Raw genomic sequence first — 19,519 nt, 5'->3', positions numbered from 1 at the left:
AAATAAGTATTTGGTCAATAACAAAAGTTTCTCAATACTTTGTTATATACCCTTTGTTGGCAATGACACAGGTCAAACGTTTTCTGTAAGTCTTCACAAGGTTTTCACACACTGTTGCTGGTATTTTGGTCCATTCCTCCATGCAGATCTCCTCTAGAGCAGTGCTGTTTTGGGGCTGTCGCTGGGCAACACAGACTTTCAACTCCCTCCAAAGATGTTCTATGGGGTTGAGATCTGGAGACTGGCTAGGCCACTCCAGGACCTTGAAATGCTTCTTACGAAGCCACTCCTTCGTTGCCCGGGCGGTGTGCTTGGGATCATTGTCATGCTGAAAGACCCAGCCACGTTTCATCTGGGGGGCGGCAGGTAGCTTAGTGGTTAAGAGCGTTGTGTCAGTAACCGAAAGGTCGCTGGTTCTAATCCCCGAGCCGACTAGGTGAAAAATCTGTCGATGTGCCCTTGAGCAAGGCACTTAACCCTAATTGCTCCTGTAAGTCGCTCTGGATAAGAGCGTCTGCTAAATGACTAAAAATCACTAAAAAAATCAATCTTCAATGCCCTTGCTGACTAAATACTTTTTTCCCCCACTGTATATATTTTTTATTTTTTATTTTTTTGGGGGTGGGGTGAGGGGGGTAGAAGGATTACTTTATCCTGTACCAGGTATTCTATGACTAGATAGATGTTCACAAATAAGGGGACAACCTACAGTTTAACAAGTAAGAAGTTATTTAACTAAAGCAGTGGGACCTAATAAAACGCTTAACGATATACAGTGTCTTCAGAAAGTATTCACACCCCTTGACATTTCGACATGTTAGCTATGTTAGTGCCTTCAGAAGGTATTCACACCCCTTGACTTTTTCCACATTTTGTTGTGTTACAGCCTGAGATTTTGTATCACTGGCCTACACACAACACCCCATAATATCAAAGTGGAATTATGTTTTTTAGAAATGTTTACAAATTATTTTAACATTTTCTCTGTACCCCACACATACAATTATCCATAATGTCCACAGTCAAGGAGTGAATTTCAAACACATAAAATAATAATGGTCCAATCCAGGTGTAGAAAGCTCTTAGAGACTTACCCAGGAAGACTCACAGCTCTAATCATTGCTAAAGGTGCTTCTAGGTATTGATTCAGTTGTGAATACTTATGTGAATTAGATATTTCTGTAGATTTTCATTTTCAATAAATTAGAAAAAAAATCTAAAAATATGTTTTCACTGTCATTATGGGGTATTGTTTGTAGATGGGTGAGAGTTTTCAAAATATTTTATCCTTTTTGAATTCAGGCTGTAACTCAACAAAATGTGGAATATGTCAAGGGGTATGAATACTTTCTGAAGGCATTGTACATCCTTTAATTATACTGAACAAAAATATAAATGCAACATGCAACAATTTCAACGATTTTACTGAGTTCAAATCAAATCAAATCAAAATGTATTTGCCACATGCGCCGAATACAACAGGTGTAGACATTACAGTGAAATGACACTTGTCTCCCGAGTGGCGCAGTGGTCTAAGGCACTGCATCGCAGTGCTAGCTATGCCACTAGAGATCCTGGTTCGAATCCAGGCTCTGTCGTAGCTGGCTGTGACCGGGAGACCCATGGGGTGGCGCATTTTAATGAGGGAAATATGTATTTGACCCCCTCTCAATCAGAAAGATTTCTGGCTCCCAGGTGTCTTTTATACAGGTAATGAGCTGAGATTAGGAGCACACTCTTAAAGGGAGTGCACCTAATCTCAGTTTGTTACCTGTATAAAAGACACTTGTCCACAGAAGCAATCAATCAATCCGATTCCAAACTCTCCACCATGGCCAAGACCAAATAGCTCTCCAAGGATGTCAGGGACAAGATTGTAGACCTACACAAGGCTGGAATGGGCTACAAGACCATCGCCAAGCAGCTTGGTGAGAAGGTGACAACAGTTGGTGCGATTATTCGCAAATGAAAGAAACACAAAAGAACTGTCAATCTCCCTCGGCCTGGGGCTCCATGCAAGATCTCACCTCATGGAGTTGCAATGATCATGAGAACTGTGAGGAATCAGCCCAAAACTACACGGGAGGATCTTGTCAATGATCTCAAGGCAGCTGGGACCATAGTCACCAAGAAAACAATTGGTAACACACTACGCCGTGAAGGACTGAAATCCTGCAGCGCCCGCAAGGTCCCCCTGCTCAAGAAAGCACATATACATGCCCGTCTAAAGTTTGCCAATGAACATCTGAATGATTCAGAGGAGAACTGGGTGAAAGTGTTGTGGTCAGATGAGACCAAAATTGAGCTCTTTGGCATCAACTCAACTCGCCGTGTTTGGAGGAGGAGGAATGCTGCCTATGACCCCAAGAACACCATCCCCACCATCAACCATGTCTTCAACCAGGATCTCAGCGATCACTGCCTTATTGCCTGCGTCCGTAACGGGTCCGCGGTCAAACGACCACCCCTCATCACTGTCAAACGCTCCCTAAAACACTTTAGCGAGCAGGCCTTCCTAATTGACCTGGTCCAGGTATCCTGGATGGATATAGATCTCATTCCGTCAGTAGAGGATGCCTGCTTGTTCTTTAAAAGTAATTTCCTCTCAATCTTAAATAAACATGCCCCATTAAAAAAATACAGAACTAAGAACAGATATAGCCCCTGGTTCTCCTCAGACTTGACTGCCCTTGACCAGCACAAAAACATCCTGTGGCGTACTGCATTAGCATCAAATAGCCCCCGCGATATGCAACTTTTCAGGAAGTTAGGAACCAATATACACAAGCAGTCAGGAAAGCAAAGGCTAACTTTTTCAAACAGAAATTTGCATCCTGTAGCACTAACTCCAAAAAGTTTTGGGATACTGTAAAGTCCATGGAGAATAAGAGCACTTCCTCCCAGCTGCCCACTGCACTGAGGCTAGGAAACACTATCACCACCGATAAATCTACAATAATCGAGAATTTCAACAAGCATTTTGCTACGGCTGGCCATGCTTTCCACCTGGCTACCACTACCCCGGCCACCAACTCTGCACCCTCCGCTGCAACTTGCCCATGCCCCCCCCCCCCGCTTCTCCTTCACACAAATTCAGACAGCTGATGTTCTGAAAGAGCTGCAAAATCTGGACCCCTACAAATCAGCTGGGCTAGACAATCTGGACCCTTTCTTTCTAATACTAGCCGCCGAAATTGTCGCAACCCCTATTACTAGCCTGTTCAACCTCTCTTTCGTAACGTCTGAGATCCCCAGAGATTGGAAAGCTGCCGCGGTCATCCCCCTCTTCAAAGGGGGTGACACTCTAGATCCAAACTGTTACAGACCTATATCCATCCTGCCCTGCCTTTCGAAAGTATTTGAAAGCCAAGTTAACAAACAGATCACCGACCATTTCGAATCCCACCGTACCTTCTCCGCTATGCAATCCGGTTTCCGAGCTGGTCATGGGTGCACTTCAGCCACGCTCAAGGTCCTAAACGATATTATAACCGCGATCGATAATAGACAGTACTGTGCAGCCGTCTTCATCGACCTGGCCAAGGCTTTCGACTCTGTCAACCACCGCATTCTTATTGGCAGACTAAATAGCCTTGGTTTCTCAAATGACTGCCTCGCCTGGTTCACCAACTACTTCTCAGATAGAGTTCAATGTGTCAAATCGGAGGGCCTGTTGTCTGGACCTATGGCAGTCTCTATGGGGGTGCCACAGGGTTCAATTCTTGGGCCGACTCTTTTCTCCGTGTATATCAATGATGTCGCTCTTGCTGCTGGTGACTCTCAGGTCCACCTCTACGCAGACGACACCATTTTGTATACATCTGGCCCTTCATTGGACACTGTGTTAACAAACCTCCAAACGAGCTTCAATGCCATACAACACTCCTTCAGTAGCCTCCAACTGCTCTTAAACACTAGTAAAACTAAATGCATGCTCTTCAATCGAACGCTGCTGGCACCCGCCCACCCGACTAGAATCACTACTCTCGACGGGTCTGACCTAGAGTATGTGGACAACTACAAATACCTAGGTGTCTGGTTAGACTGTAAACTCTCCTTCCAGACTCACATTAAGAATCTCCAATCCAAAGTTAAATCTAGAATCAGCTTCCTATTTCGCAACAAAGCCTCCTTCACTCATGCTGCCAAACATGCCCTCGTAAAACTGACTATCCTACCGATCCTTGACTTCGGCGATGTCATTTACAAAATAGCCTCCAACACTCTACTCAGCAAATTGGATCTAGTCTATCACAGTGCCATCCGTTTTGTCACCAAAGCCCCATATACTATCCACCACTGTGACCTGTACGCTCTTGTTGGCTGGTCCTCACTACATGTTCGTCGTCAAACCCACTGGCTCCAGGCCATCTATAAATCACTGCTAGGCAAATCCCCGCCTTATCTTAGCTCATTGGTCACCATAGCAGCACCCACCCGTAGTCTGCGCTCCAGCAGGTATATCTCACTGGTCATCCCCAAAGACAACACTTCCTTTGGCCGCCATTCCTTCCAGTTCTCTGCTGCCAATGACTGGAACGAATTGCAAAAATCTCTGAAACTGGAGACTCTTATCTCCCTCACTAACTTTAAGCATCAGTTGTCAGAGCACCTTACCGATCACTGCACCTGTACACAGCCCATCTGAAATTAGCCCACCCAACTACCTCATCCCTATATTGTTATTTATTTTGTTCTTTTGCACCCCAGTATCTATATTTGCACATAATCTCTTGCACATCTAGCATTCCAGTGTTAATACTAATTGTAATTATTTTGCACTATAGCCTATTTATTGCCTTACCTCCATAACTTGCTACATTTGCACACACTGTATATATATTTTCTGTTGTATTTTTTGATTTTATGTTTTTTTACCCCATATGTAACTCTGTGTTGTTGTTTTTATCGCACTGCTTTGCTTTATCTTGGCCAGGTCACAGTTGTAAATGAGAACTTGTTCTCAACTGGCTTACCTGGTTAAATAAAGGTGAAATAAATCAAATCAAACATGGAGGTGGAAACATTATGCTTTGGGGGTGTTTTTCTGCTAAGGGGACAGGACAACTTCACTGCATCAAAGGGACGATGGACGGGGCCATGTACCGTCAAATCTTGGGTGAGAACCTCCTTCCCTCAGCCAGGGCATTGAAAATGGGTTGTGGATGGGTATTCCAGCATGACAATGACCCAAAACACACGGCCAAGGCATCAAAGGAGTGGGTCAAGAAGAAGCACATGAAGGTCCTGGAGTGGCCTAGCCAGTCTCCAGACCTTAATCCCATAGAAAATCTGTGGAGGGAGCTGAAGGTTCGAGTTGCCAAACGTCAGCCTCGAAACCTTAATGACTTGGAGAAGATCTGCAAAGAGGAGTGGGACAAAATCCCTCCTGAGATGTGTGCAAACCTGGTGGCCAACTACAAGAAACATCTGACCTCTGTGATTGCCAACAAGGGTTTTGCCACCAAGTACTAAGTCATGTTTTGCAGAGGGGTCAAATACTTATTTCCCTCATTAAAATGCAAATCAATTTATAACATTTTTGACATGCGTTTTTCTGGATTTTTTTGTTGTTATTCTGTCTCTAACTGTTCAAATAAACCTACCATTAAAAAATATATATGTATTTGTCAGTGGGCAAACGTACAAAATCAGCAGGGGATCAAATAATTTTTTCCCCTCACTGTATTTACATCCCTTTACTTATTCCACATTTTGTTACAGCCTGAATTAAAAATGTAGAATGAAAAACAGAAATATTCATTTACACCCGAGTCAATACTTTGTGACTTTGTGACTATTACAGCTGTGAGTGTTTTGGGGTAAGTCTCTAAGAGCTTCGTACACCTGGATATTTACCATTATTATTTTTAAAATTCTTCAAGCTCTCTCAAGTTGATTGTTGATCATTGCTGGACAACCATTTTCAACTCTTGCCATAGATTTTCAAGCTGATTTAAGTCAAAACTGTAACTAGGACACTCAGGAACATTCAATGTCGTCTTGGTAAACAACTCCAGTGTAGATTTGGCCTTGTGTTTTAAGTTATTGTCCTGCTAAAAGGTGAATCCGTCTCTGTTGGAAAGCAGACTGAACCAGGTTTTCCTCTAAGATTATGCCTGTGCTTATAGCTGTATTCCGTTTTAAAAAAAATCCTAAACAACTCCCTAGTCTTTGCCGATGACAAACATACCCATGACATGATGCAGTCATCACCATGCTTGAAATGATGAGTGGTACTCAGTGATGTGTTGTGTTGGATTTGCCCCAAACATAATGCTTTGTATTCAGGACATAAAGGTAATTTATATTACTTTAGTGCCTTGTTGCAAACAAGATGTTTTGGAATAGTTGTATTCTGTACAGGTTTCCTTCTTTTCACTCTGTCATTTAGGTTAGTATTGTGGAGTAACTACAACGTTGTTGATCCATCCTCAGTTTTCTCATATCACAACAATTAAACTCTGTAACTGTTTTAAAATCACAATTTACCTTATGGTGAAATCCCTGAGCAGCTTCCTTCCTCCTTACCCATCTACCAATCAGTGCCCTTCTTTGCGAGGCATAGAAAAACTTCCCTGGTCTTTGTGGTTGAATCTGTGCTTGAAATTCACTACCTTACAGATAATTGTATGTGTGGGGTACAGAGATGGGGTAGTCATTCAAAAAAATCATGTTAACCACTATTATTGAACACAGAATGAGTCCACGCAACGTATTATGCGATTTGTTAAGCACATTTCTACTCCTGAACTTATTTAGGCTTGCCATAATAAAGGGGTTGAATACTTATTGGCTCAAGACAGTTCAGCTTTACATGTTGTATTAATTTCAAAAGATTTCTACAGACAAAACTCCACTTTAACATTATGAGGTATTGTGTGTAGATCAGTGACACAAATTCTCAATGTAACATTTTTTATATTCAGGCTGTAACACCACAAAATGTGGAAAAGGGGTGTGAATACTTTCTGAAGGCACTGTAAATCATTATATAGTTCACAAACTAGTTATATAATTGTAAGACAGTTGATCTAGTGTCTCTAGCTTAAACTGTTAAAGAGCTGTACCATTTTGAAAACCAACCAGTCATGTTGTTTTTTGCGATTCCAAATAGTTCTAATGCACAGTAATAATGTTCTGTTATCAGACCTTATTGTTAGACCTTTCGGGGAAAAACCCTTGGAAATGAATAAAATAATATATGTTTTAAGTGAAATATGAGCTTTTGTCTGAAGCCAAAAAGACAGGAAAGGGGGTCGAGAAACGTAACGACTCTCAAATTCATCGATAGAGCTATGGATACAAAATGACAACTTGAACCATATTCAGAGGCTAAACAGTGTTTGTTTAAAATTACATTTTGTACAAACAATTGGGTAGAACAAGCCTATATTTGGGGTTCTGATGGGGTATGACAATTAGACTAAGTTCATGAGACATTTATTATATGAGTTATATTATTCATTAATCAATGTTTATATCACCAAGTACATTAATGGGATTAAACCTACTTTAAGAGTATGTATTAGGCTGTTTGAGAGAAGGTTTGAATCCCAATCAACCCATCCAATGCGAGTAGATATGTGACCGACCGGCTCGATTCGGTCTTATGTAGCAACATTTGAAATTGTGTTTTTTACATTGGATAAAAGTAGAGACTCAGAGCTAGAAAATGGTATATCATACACTACAGTTGAGGAACAATGGGAAAGTAACAAAGTTGATAAATTTGTAACCTCACTTTTGAGAAAATGGCCCTTGAATGTTTTGGGACACCTACTGGAGAGCTCTTCTTTGTCTACACCCATTCAGCATTGTTCACACCCTCTTAAAAGCTTTAGCCCCACCCATCTCTTTAAGGATTCACATGTGAGGCCATGTGCTAAACAACCAAAGATATCAAGACTAAAGGCTGTTTTATACTACGGGTGTGTTCGTAAATTTAATCTGGAGTGCCAGAGTGCGCTCTGGGCGTTCGTAAACTCAGAGCGTTTGTCAGATTGTCCGTTCGTAAATTCAGAGCGTTTCGCTCTCGGAGCGTTCAGAGCGCAAAAAAAGTAGGGTTGATCCGAGCGTTCTGACCTAACAACAGCAGTCAAGCACCCAAGCTAACTGGCTAACGTTGGCTAGCTTGCTAGCTACTTCCAGACACAAATGAGAGAACAGCTCACTCTGACCATTTTACTCGCCCTAGCAGAGCTGGTTAGGCTGTTTCCATGTTATCCAGAGCGTTGGTGACTAACTGTGCTGCTAGCAACAATTTAATTATGCTTTTTTGCCAACGTTTACTGACACCGGCCATATTCAACGGGTGTTGAGCGTTTTAAAATTAATCAGTTATTCTGTGTTCTGGCACACTCAGACGAGAGTGCTCTGAAATCGGAGTAGATAGCCAGAGGGAATTTACCAGCTACGTCTATCAACAGTTGTCGCAGTGACATCATAAACATTCTATTGAGATACTTACTTGCATAGTGGAGTCTTTTATTTAGACATGAAGCTAGCTAGCTAAACAATGAACCATAATCCCAACTCATAACATTACTACCCTGCATGAAACTGCAGGTAGCTAACCAACCAGGTTCAATGTTAGCTAGCTAGCTGACATTAGGCTATAACTAGCAATGCAAATGGCTCTGAGATACAAATAATATTACTACACAGATCATACACGTAACGTAGCTAACAGTACACTTTAACTTGAAATGAAAACGACTTTCTGACAAAATTAGAAACGTGTAATATCTGAAAATGTAGCTAGCTAGACTATCTTACCCGTAGACATGGATGGACGCTTCTCCCTCTCTGTCACCGATGCACCAGAGTGTATAGGGGGTTGATTCAACAGGTCTACCTTCCAGAGTGTATAGAGGGTTGATTCAACAGGTCTACCTTCCAGAGTTTATATGGGGTTGATTCAACAGGTTTACCTTCCAGAGTGTATAGGGGGTTGATTCAACAGGTCTACCTTCCAGGGTGTATAGGGGGTTGATTCAACAGGTCTACCTTCCAGAGTGTATAGGGGGTTGATTCAACAGGTCTACCTTCCAGAGTGTATAGGGGGTTGATTCAACAGGTCTACCTTCCAGAGTGTATAGGGGGTTGATTCAACAGGTCTACCTTCCAGAGTGTATAGGGGGTTGATTCAACAGGTCTACCTTCCAGAGTGTATAGGGGGTTGTCAGGTTGTAGAAGAAGTGCTTACCACGTAGTTACTAGGTTATTGATGGAGAACGTATGGATATATTCCACCCTGTTTGGTCCATAAGGCTGTCTAGTCTCAGTCACATTGCTAATACATGTAGATTGTTACAGGAGTGGGGTCGCAGTTCTGGATTGACCCACTAGGTGTCATCCTCCGACAACCCACAGGCACCCCCTCACTCACAGTCGGGACTAATTATCTGCCTATTGGTGTCACCTGTGTCTATCTGATTCACTTGTGTATTTATGCCCTCACTTCCCTGTTTTCTCTGCTAGTTCCTTTATGTCAAGCGGTACGTATCAGTGTCGGATCACGTGACGGAGTTACAGGTGCTCTAGAAGTGTTTTCCCTGTGTCATTGTGTTTTTCCAGTCAGAGTTATATTTCATATTGTTTGCTGTCAGCCTGTTTTTTTAGGAGACCTATGGGCTCCTCATTTGTTTTCGTTAAAAGTCTGTTGTTTTGTATCCTGGCTTTAGGGACCACCAGTAAACATCCTTGTTTCACCATCTCTGCCTACTGCCTACTGTCTATCCTGCACCGCACCTGGGTCACACCTCACACCAACCCTTACAAGATGCCATGGTTGCCCTTAGTTTGAAAATGTAATCCAGAGACAGGTGTTTTATACAACAGCCTTCTGTGTGTTCTCTTTTCGACTCCGTCTGCACATTTGCAATCAAACGCCAGAATTTTCTCCATCTCCTTAGCTATCATACTCTAATTCCACTGATTTCAAAAATCGGTCCTCCAGAAAGTGGAGAGCAACACTTATGCAGTTCTACTACGTAGTATCTTTCAAAAAAGCTGTGTTAGAAAGGATTGCCTACACATACTGACCAGCTCATATTATAGACAGAAGCGCGCTGCATGTCCAGCCCATTCATTATCTCAGCCAATCATGGCTAGCGGGAAGGTTGCTGTCTTTTTCCGTGGCTAAACCAACTAGGCTCGTAATTTAACAATTGTATTTGTATTTACAGATGGCATACAAGTTTGTTATTAAGGCGCATGAAAGTTCACATGGTCCACAAGGCATTTCTGCCACAAAACGTATTTAGATTTTTTTTTTTTGTTAATATTCAAATGCCAAGAGTGTGCAAAGGGTGGCTATTTGAAGAATCTCAAATATAAAATATCTTCCGATTTGTTTAACACTTTTTTGGTTACTACATGATTCCATATGTGTTATTTCATAGTTTTGATGTCTTCACTATTATTCTACAATGTAGAAAACAGTACAAATAAAGAAAGACCCTTGAATGAGTAGGTGTTCTAAAACTTTTGACCGGTAGTGTATATAAAAAGCAAATACAACATGATTTCCAGATGTCCTAAAGCACTGGGTCCGGGAACCCATCAGTAACGGTTCTGGTTATCTAATTAAATGTTTATTTAGCATTTAGAAATTTAAAACAAGAAACTTATTAACATATTAATAACAAAGCAGTGATCAGATTAATGAGCAGTAATGACATGAATCTTGCCATAACCCATCGATCCCTGGTCTTTCAGCTCCAGGGCATTCTGCTATAGTTAACAACGCTGAAGACTTGATGCTGTCTGAGAATAGAGAATAGATTAACACTGAATTCAGACTTTATTCTGTCTGTAAATAGAATACAGACCTACCATGCGTATGCGTGGCTAAATAACATGCCCCACTGAGCACAAAGCCTTTTATAGAACGCTGCCTGCTGCCTGTCAACATGGCTTTGATGGTTCCTCGGGATTATAACTGGATTTGGGTTTAAACTTCAAGCCTTTACAGAATATATGAATAGCTCCTTCAAAGAATTACAGGAGAAGGAATGAGTGGCCTTACAGCCTTACGGCATGCCATGTCAGAAACGATTAGCCCAAATGGATGAACGATGCTTCAATGGTGGTTGATGCTAGGCCCATTCAATCTAAATGCATCACTACATCCCCGTCACTAAACTGTTTTAAAGATGAATGTCTGTCTCTCACGGTCAAACCTGGTGAAATTAAATATTGGTAATTTAGGCACAAAAACACATCAGTGGAAACATAAGTCTGAAAAGGGGGAAAAGCCAAGGCAAAACTATTTATTATTTCACTAACATACCTGAATAGCATGTATAGTATCCTAAGACATATTCTTCATACATTTGTCATACACAAGGCCTAACAGTGTTAATATTGGAAAGTAAAATACAGCCTAGAAAATTATATTTGATAGAAATCACTGTGGGCAATTTGTATAGACTGTAGGCACATTTGTGGGTGGCTTTAAATATTTAAATACCCATTAAATGTTTATTGTTGTGGGGTGAATAGCTAGCTATAAGCTAGGCCTGCAACCACAATATCTGAGCCACATTTTAATACAGAACTTTACATTGAATTGGTATCAGATATAGCATAGCTGACTGCAGGCTACAGCCTTTTCAAGCAGTTCAGCTATTTAGGCTACATGAAGGCAGCGTTATTTTTTACTGAAGCCTTTTGCTCGTTCAGGCTAAATAGCTCTGGCCCAGGGAGTAGTGCGCCTTCCTTCGCTACCGGCCCAGTGTACGGAACTACCTGGACCGAAACTACCGTGAACAGCAAGTGTGTTGTGTTTCCGTGTACGTCCCCGTGTCCGCCCATTTAACTAAAACACGGAACAAGGAAACACCTGTTGCACTGCAGTTGCGCATCTTTCACTGACTCTCAAACCACTAGTTTTCTTCTGACAAAAATACGTCCCAGAGTTCACAAATACCAACTGGTAAGTAGCATATACTAGTATACTATCCGAATTTCTTTGAAATAATTAGTTTTATTCCGATATTGTTTCAATAAAGAAACAGCATAACAAAATTTCCGTAATGTAGCCGAATGGCTCTGTTCTATAAAATACTCTCAGCCCTAAAGTCTAATACCTTTGATTCAAGACCGAAGCATAATGAAACCTACTTGGCCTAATTATAGCCTATTTAATTGACGGATGCACACTTTAGGGGGGGATTGAATCCAGGTAGACATTGCCTAATCAGTGACATAAACTATCAAACATGAATTGCCAACAGAACATGGGAACCAATGCAGCTTACGTTTGTGCAAGCGTTTGTCCCAAGTGGCACCCTATTCCCTACAGTGCAGTGCACTACTGTTGACGCGAACTCTATGAGCCCTGGTCAAACAAAGGAAAATAGGGTGCCATTTGGGACATCTTAAATCTCATGGGTGTCGCTGGTGGGTTAGTCTGTAAAATGGTGGTCCTCTGTAGCTCAGCTGGTAGAGCATGGCGCTTGTAACGCCAAGGTAGTGGGTTCGATCCCCGGGACCACCCATACACAAAAAAAAATGTATGCACGAATGACTGTAAGTCGCTTTGGATAAAAGCGTCTGCTAAATGGCATATTATTATTATTATTATTTAAATAGCACATGTAATGGCAATATTTAATATTGATAAAGTTAATATACAGTAAAGACTGATTAACACATTACTTGGCATATTGATATGTTTTTCTCGTTCTGTAATACACATGATTTTACAGGCTTCTGTTTGTGCAAGATTCTGTCAATAGAGATTGAAGCCAGACTGGAGGTACAAGGACAGGGGACACTGATAGATGATTGTTGTATTAATGTTGTACACTGTGTGATTCTGTAGCAGCTGACAACGTCGCTGCGTTTAGTTTTGACTTCCTACAAGCCTCTCGGGCTGGTATTTACATAACATTTGAATATGTCTGATTTGGAATAGAAAGGGCCTGTCTCCAAGAGGCCAGTTAGACGTTTTCTCTGCTTCTGTTCTGGAGGTGTCTCCCAGTTGCAACTTGTAATAAACCGGATAGATTTTGTATTGATATTATCAACGACTGCTCTAATTTTTTGTTCACCTGGATATTCCTATCAGATCTCATCGTAGGACACCATGTCTGAGGGTAAAACAGTCACTTCCAAGGCTGTGGAGCTGAAGCACCCAGAACTAGGACCAGAGACCCAGTCCTCCTCTCACCTGGACCCGACCCAGACCCCCCCTCAGGCACCGGAGAGTGGTGCTCATCCCGAGATAGAGACAGAGGAGAGAGGGCCTGCTGCCCCCACACCTGATACTGGGGCTGGTGTTGGAGATGGAGCCGGAGCCGGAGCCGGGGCCATTGGGAACCGTTGGACTTCTGCACTAAATCAGTTCAAACTCAAGAGGTTCTTTGTTTTGAGGGTAATAGTAGCCTACTTTTTATGCTCAGCTGTAAAGGTTTACTGTATACATAGAGTAGAACTACTGTAAAGGTTTACTTTATACATAGAGTAGACCTACTGTAAAGGTTTACTGTATACATAGAGTAGACCTACTGTAAAGGTTTACTGTATACATAGAGTAGACCTACTGTAAAGGTTTACTTTATACATAGAGTAGGCCTACTGTAAAGGTTTACTGTATACATAGAGTAGAGGTACTGTAAAGGTTTACTGTATACATAGAGTAGAGCTACTGTAAAGGTTTACTGTACACATAGAGTAGAGCTACTGTAAAGGTTTACTGTATACATAGAGTAGAGCTACTGTAAAGGTTTACTGTATACATAGAGTAGACCTACTAATGTATAGTGAAATCAACTAATCCCATTATATGGAACATTTCGATAGTTCTACTGCACGTATTAATTACATTTGAATTATTGTAGTGATCCACAATGCCGCGTTTATTTACTCTCAGGGCAATTTGATCAGATTAAGACTCCAGATTAACGTCCCCCTCAACCGGCTGTGTCTGTCCACGCCTACAGTAAATATAGTAATAATGAATCAGCTGCCAGGCCAGCGAGACACTCCTAAACTAACCACATGAATCTGAGCTCTTACAGTGCATTCGGAAAGTATTCAGGCCCCTTCACTTTTTCCACATTTTGTTACGTTACAGCCTTATTCTAAAATTGATTAAATAAAAAATGTTCCTCATCAATCTACACACAATACCCTATAATGACAAAGCAAAAACAGTTTTTTATCAATTTTAGCAAATTTCTTAAAATCAGAAATACCTAAGTATTCAGACCATTTGCTATAAGATTCAAAATTGAGCTCCGGTGCATCCTGTTTCCATTGATCATCCTTGAGATGTTTCTACAACTTGATTGGTGTCCACCTGTGGTAAATTCAATTGATTGGACATGATTTGGAAAGGCACACACCTGTCTATATAAGGTCCCACAGTTGACAATGCACGTCAGAGCAAAAACTAAGCCATGAGGTCGAAGGAATTGTCCGTAGAGCTCCGAGACAGGATTGTGTCGAGGCACAGATCTGGGGAAGGGTACCAAAACATTTCTGCAGCATTGAAGATCCCCAAGAACACAGTGGCCTCCATCATTCTTAAATGGCAGAAGTTTAGAAACACCAAGACTCTTCCTAGAGCTGGCCGCCCGGCCAAACTGAGCAATCGGGGGAGAAGGGCCTTGGTCAGGAAGGTGACCAAGAACCCGATGGTCACTCTGACAGAGCTCCAGAGTTCCTCTGTGGAGATGGGAGAACCTTCCAGAAGGACAAGACAACCATCTCTGCAGCACCAATCAGGCCTTTATGGTAGAGTGGCCAGACGGAAGCCACTCCTCAGTAAATGGCACATGACAGCCCGCTTGGAGTTTGCCAAAAGGCACCTAAAGGACTCTCAGACCATGAGAAACAAGATTCTCTGGTCTGATAAAACCAAGATTGAACTCTTTGGCCTGAATGCCAAGCATCACGTCTGGAGGAAACCTGGCACCATCCCTACGGTGAAGCATGGTGGTGGCAGTATCATGCTGTGGGAATGTTTTTCAGCGGCAGGGACTGGGAGACTAGTCAGGATCGAGGGAAAGATGAACGGAGCAAAGTACAGAGAAATCCTTGATGAAAATCTGCTCCAGAGTGCTCAGGACCTCAGACTTGGGCGAAGGTTCACCTTCCAACAGGACAACGACCCTAAGCACACAGCCAAGACAAGGCAGAAGTGGCTTCGGGACAAGTCTCTGAATGTCCTTGAGTGGCCCAGCCAGAGCCCAGACTTAAATCCGATCCAACATCTCTGGAGTGACCTGAAAATAGCTGTGTAGTGACACTCCCCATCCAACCTGACAGAGCTTGAGAGGATCTGCAGAGAAGAATGGGAGAAACTCCCCAAATACAAGTGTGCCAAGCTTGTAGCGTCATACCCAAGAAGACTCGAGGCTGTAATCACTGCCAAAGGTGCTTCAACAAAGTACTGAGAAAAGGGTCTGAATACTTATGTAAATGTGATATTTCAGTTTTTATTTTTAATACATTTGCCAAAACATTTTTAAACCTGTTTTTGCTTTGTTATTATGGGGTATCGTGTGTAGCTTGATGAGGGGAAAAAACGACTTAATCCATTTTATAATAAGGCTGTAACGTAACAAAATGTGGAAAAAGTGAAGGGGTCTAAATTATTTCCGAATGCACTGTATTTGCTGACACGTCAAAGTATTGAATGCGTCCCAAATAGCACCCTATCCCTATATAGTGCACTGCTTCTGAGCCAAATGGCACCCTCTTCGGATATGCAGTTTCACATGTGGAATTGCATTTTTACATGTGAAAAACATTCACATGTGAAAATCCAATTTGCACCTTCACATGTAAGAACTTTCGCTTTTGTTTAATATCAAGAAAAACTTCTGAAGTCGAGAACAAAATTAGTATTGCAATCAAAACAAACTCAAAAGTATTCAAGGAAAACTCCACCCAAAAACTATATATTTTGGTATTTGTTTCATTAGTCCATTGTTGACATAGTCCCAAAAATGTTTTGCTTGTCAGCAATCAAGTTTTCAAGATATGTCACTTTCAAAATACAGAAATCATCCCCTATGATGCTGCATTTTAAAAATATGACATATATTTTTTTATATGACGTATGCAGTAATTCAGCCTCCCGAGTCCCTCTCAACAGAGCAGAATAAAAGCAAGGTTACTGTGACTCAGATGATAATGATCGCTAATGGTCTAAATAATGTGAAGTTTCAGCTCTCAAGACTGCAAAAACGTATATTTTAGTGTGGATATTGTCCCATTTTTAAAGGTTGAATTGTAATCTAACACATTGTTTCCCTGTGCAGCCTGGGACCCTGGACCAAGCCCTGGAAGACATCAAGGCTCTGATCAGCCAGGAGGACGGATCTGTCCACGGTGTCTGGCTCATGGCTGAGTGAGTTACATTATTACCCATCTCTCCTATCCCTTACAACAACAAAAACATGTCAAATTTGCATTTTCACATGTATTACATTTAGAGTTGACATGTTAACTTGACCTTTTCACAATAGGGGCACTATTTATATAACAGGGTATCTTGGCAATGAAGCACTTTATCTACTTCCCCAGAGTCAGATGAACTCCTAGGTAAAATCTTCTGGTCTCTGTGTATAATCTTTAGGTAGATAGATATAATAGATATAATAGATATAATACAGTGGGGAAAAAAAGTATTTAGTCAGCCACCAATTGTGCAAGTTCTCCCACTTAAAAAGATGAGAGAGGCCTGTAATTTTCATCATAGGTACACGTCAACTATGACAGACAAATTGAGGAAAAAAAATCCAGAAAATCACATTGTAGTATTTTTAATGAATTTATTTGCAAATTATGGTGGAAAATAAGTATTTGGTCACCTACAAACAAGCAAGATTTCTGGCTCTCACAGATCTGTAATTTCTTCTTTAAGAGGCTCCTCTGTCCTCCACTCGTTACCTGTATTAATGGCACCTGTTTGAACTTGTTATCAGTATAAAAGACACCTGTCCACAACCTCAAACAGTCACACTCCAAACTCCACTATGGCCATGACCAAAGAGCTGTCAAAGGACACCAGAAACAAAATTGTAGACCTGCACCAGGCTGGGAAGACTGAATCTGCAATAGGTAAGCAGCTTGGTTTGAAGAAATCAACTGTGGGAGCAATTATTAGGAAATGGAAGACATACAAGACCACAGTGTCTGGCTCATGGCTGAGTTAGTTTATCACAAAGAAAGAGATTATAGATTATCACTATGTCTCTTATATCTCCTTGTTTCCATGGTCGTTCTATGCAGAGCGAGCTGGTTGTAAACTGGTTTTCTGGTTGAGATTGACGTTATTTATTATCAGGTTACAAACAACTGGGGTTTGCCTGCTGTGTTCCCATCATAGGTGCAACTGAAGCAAACCACTGATCACAGTATGGACATGATGGACAATCGCTTTTCTCTGGAACAGAGTAACTGCAAACCTGGTCACGCTCAGCATTAGGGAACTGCCAGGGACCTCACGATACGATAGCGCCATACTTAGGTGCCGATATGATATGGATTGTGTGATTCTCACGATTCTAATATGTATTGTGATTTGATACTGTGATTGTATTGCAATTTGATGTTCCAGACATATTGCTCACTATACCGTATGTCTGCTGCAGAGAGACGAGAGATAGCATGATAAAATTAGCTTTGATCAGTCATGGAACTAAAAATGCTGAAAACAGGTTGGATCACTATTTAAAAAGAAGATGGAGAACAAGCTATGGCTGACGCTATCTAGCATTTTATTGTTTTATTTTTTACAAATGATACTTGGAGTCAAAGTATCCATATAATATCATCCCAAATAATATTGCGAAATATAACGGTATCGATTCCCCCCCCCCCCATCACTACTCAGCATGGTGTGTATTGATCATGTATTGATTCTAGTATCTGGTGTTCTGTAATTAGTTAGTTCCCTGTAGGAAGAGAGGTTGCTTTGAGAGAGAGAGAGAGAGACCAACAGCTGACTAAACAGTAGCTGCATCTCAAATGGCACCCTATTCCCTATTCAACCTGTTCCCAAACTAGGGGTCGAATATGAAAATGGGCTTGCGGGAGAATTTCCTAAATCCTGAAGAAGAAAAAATATATAGAAAAAAATATATATATTACAATACCGTCTTTTGTATCTAAAAATCATTGTAATGTGGTTAACCTTAAAAATCTAAATGAAAATAATTCAAATCTGAAAGATAAAATTCAACCAGGGAGTGCCCTTAGATCATGGGGAAAAGGCCGCACTTGACCGTTGCGCTTGAATCATTCCCACAGTGAATGGCTAGGCTACGCTACGCTATGAAACCACACACTATTGCAGAGACTTTGATATTACCGGACGCAACTGATATGGTGAAAACAATGTGTGGGGAGGCAGAGGCACAGAAACTCCCATCAAGACCTTTGTCAGATAACACTGTTAAACAAATAATTGATGCTATAGCTAGCGATCAAGAGGAAACTGACTGAACGACTCAAACTCCCCACCTTATGCTCTCCAGATGGACGTTAGCTGTGAGGGCAGAGATGCCCATGCATTGACTTTTATTCGCTACATGTCGGGGGATGCTATTCACGAGGACATATTGTTCTGTCTCACGATTCCCGAGCATGAAACGGCATAGGGGATGTTCAGTGTGCTACGTGGCTACATTGATTGAAAAACAGATTCCATATGGGATCGAGTGGTGGGCCTTTGTACAAATTGGGCTCCATCTATCACGGGACGGCGGGCAGGCTTCTGCACTCTAGTTATGATTGTGTTTCCCGCTGCCATATGGACGCATTGTATGATACACCCACTGAGCTATAATGGATACACCGAGAGCAACAGAACTCGGAGATATGCAGCAGGTAACTTCGATTGTAAACTACATCAAACCACATCCACTGCTCGCACGCCTGCTCGCAAAACTAAATGGAGATGTGGGATCAGAGCATGACAATGTTCTATTTCACACCGAGGCTTGCTGGTTATCGAGAGAGTGTTGAGATTGGAACTGTTGTCACTCACAATGGATGTAAAAAAAACAGAATTGGTTGACTTTCTGTGTAATGAAAAGAAAAGAACAGGAAACAGCATCAGTAAGTGTCCCACACGAGTGACGACTGCTCACCTCCAGATGCTTGGAAGAGCACTTTGGGACCTACTTCCCAATCCGTTTGACCGTGGTCCTGGCTCAGTTGACATGCCGGTAAGTGAAATCGAACAGCTGATCGAGCTGTCATGTGACCAAATGCTGCAGACAACGCATTCACGGATCACTACGGAGGAGTTTTGGTTCCCGACTGAAAGGGAATACCCTGCTGTCTCCCTCTGAGCATTAATGCCGCGTTCAAGACAACTGGGAACTCGGATAGAAACGAGCTCCGACTGGGAAAAATATTTTTGAACGGTCATCCAACTCGGAATTCCAACTCGGGAACTCGGGCCTCTTTCTAGAGCTCCGACTTTCCGACCTGAAGATCACTGACGTCATGATTTGACCTCGTATTTTTCAGTGTTCACAGTTGTCTTGAA

The 19,519-nt window shown here is 41.7% G+C and overlaps 1 protein-coding gene across 1 annotated transcript in view; it reads left to right on the top strand.

Annotated features, from left to right (window-relative positions):
- Positions 1-11,816: 11,816 nt before the first annotated feature.
- LOC311114325 (tumor protein p63-regulated gene 1-like protein) overlaps positions 11,817-19,519 on the top strand; it is a 48,529-nt gene continuing 40,826 nt past the window's right edge. The window contains exons 1-3 of the mRNA XM_084189588.1: positions 11,817-11,941; positions 13,079-13,384; positions 16,281-16,369. Coding sequence (XP_084045714.1) covers positions 13,097-13,384; positions 16,281-16,369 — 377 coding nt within the window. The 5' untranslated portion in view covers positions 11,817-11,941; positions 13,079-13,096. The remainder of the gene's footprint in view (positions 11,942-13,078; positions 13,385-16,280; positions 16,370-19,519) is intronic.

This window comes from Coregonus lavaretus (genome assembly GCF_964263955.1).
Source record: "Coregonus lavaretus genome assembly, contig: HAP1_SCAFFOLD_1840, whole genome shotgun sequence".
Classification (NCBI taxonomy): domain Eukaryota; kingdom Metazoa; phylum Chordata; class Actinopteri; order Salmoniformes; family Salmonidae; genus Coregonus; species Coregonus lavaretus.
Note: the sequence above shows the minus strand (reverse complement) of the source record. Positions and strands in the feature narration are given on the sequence as shown.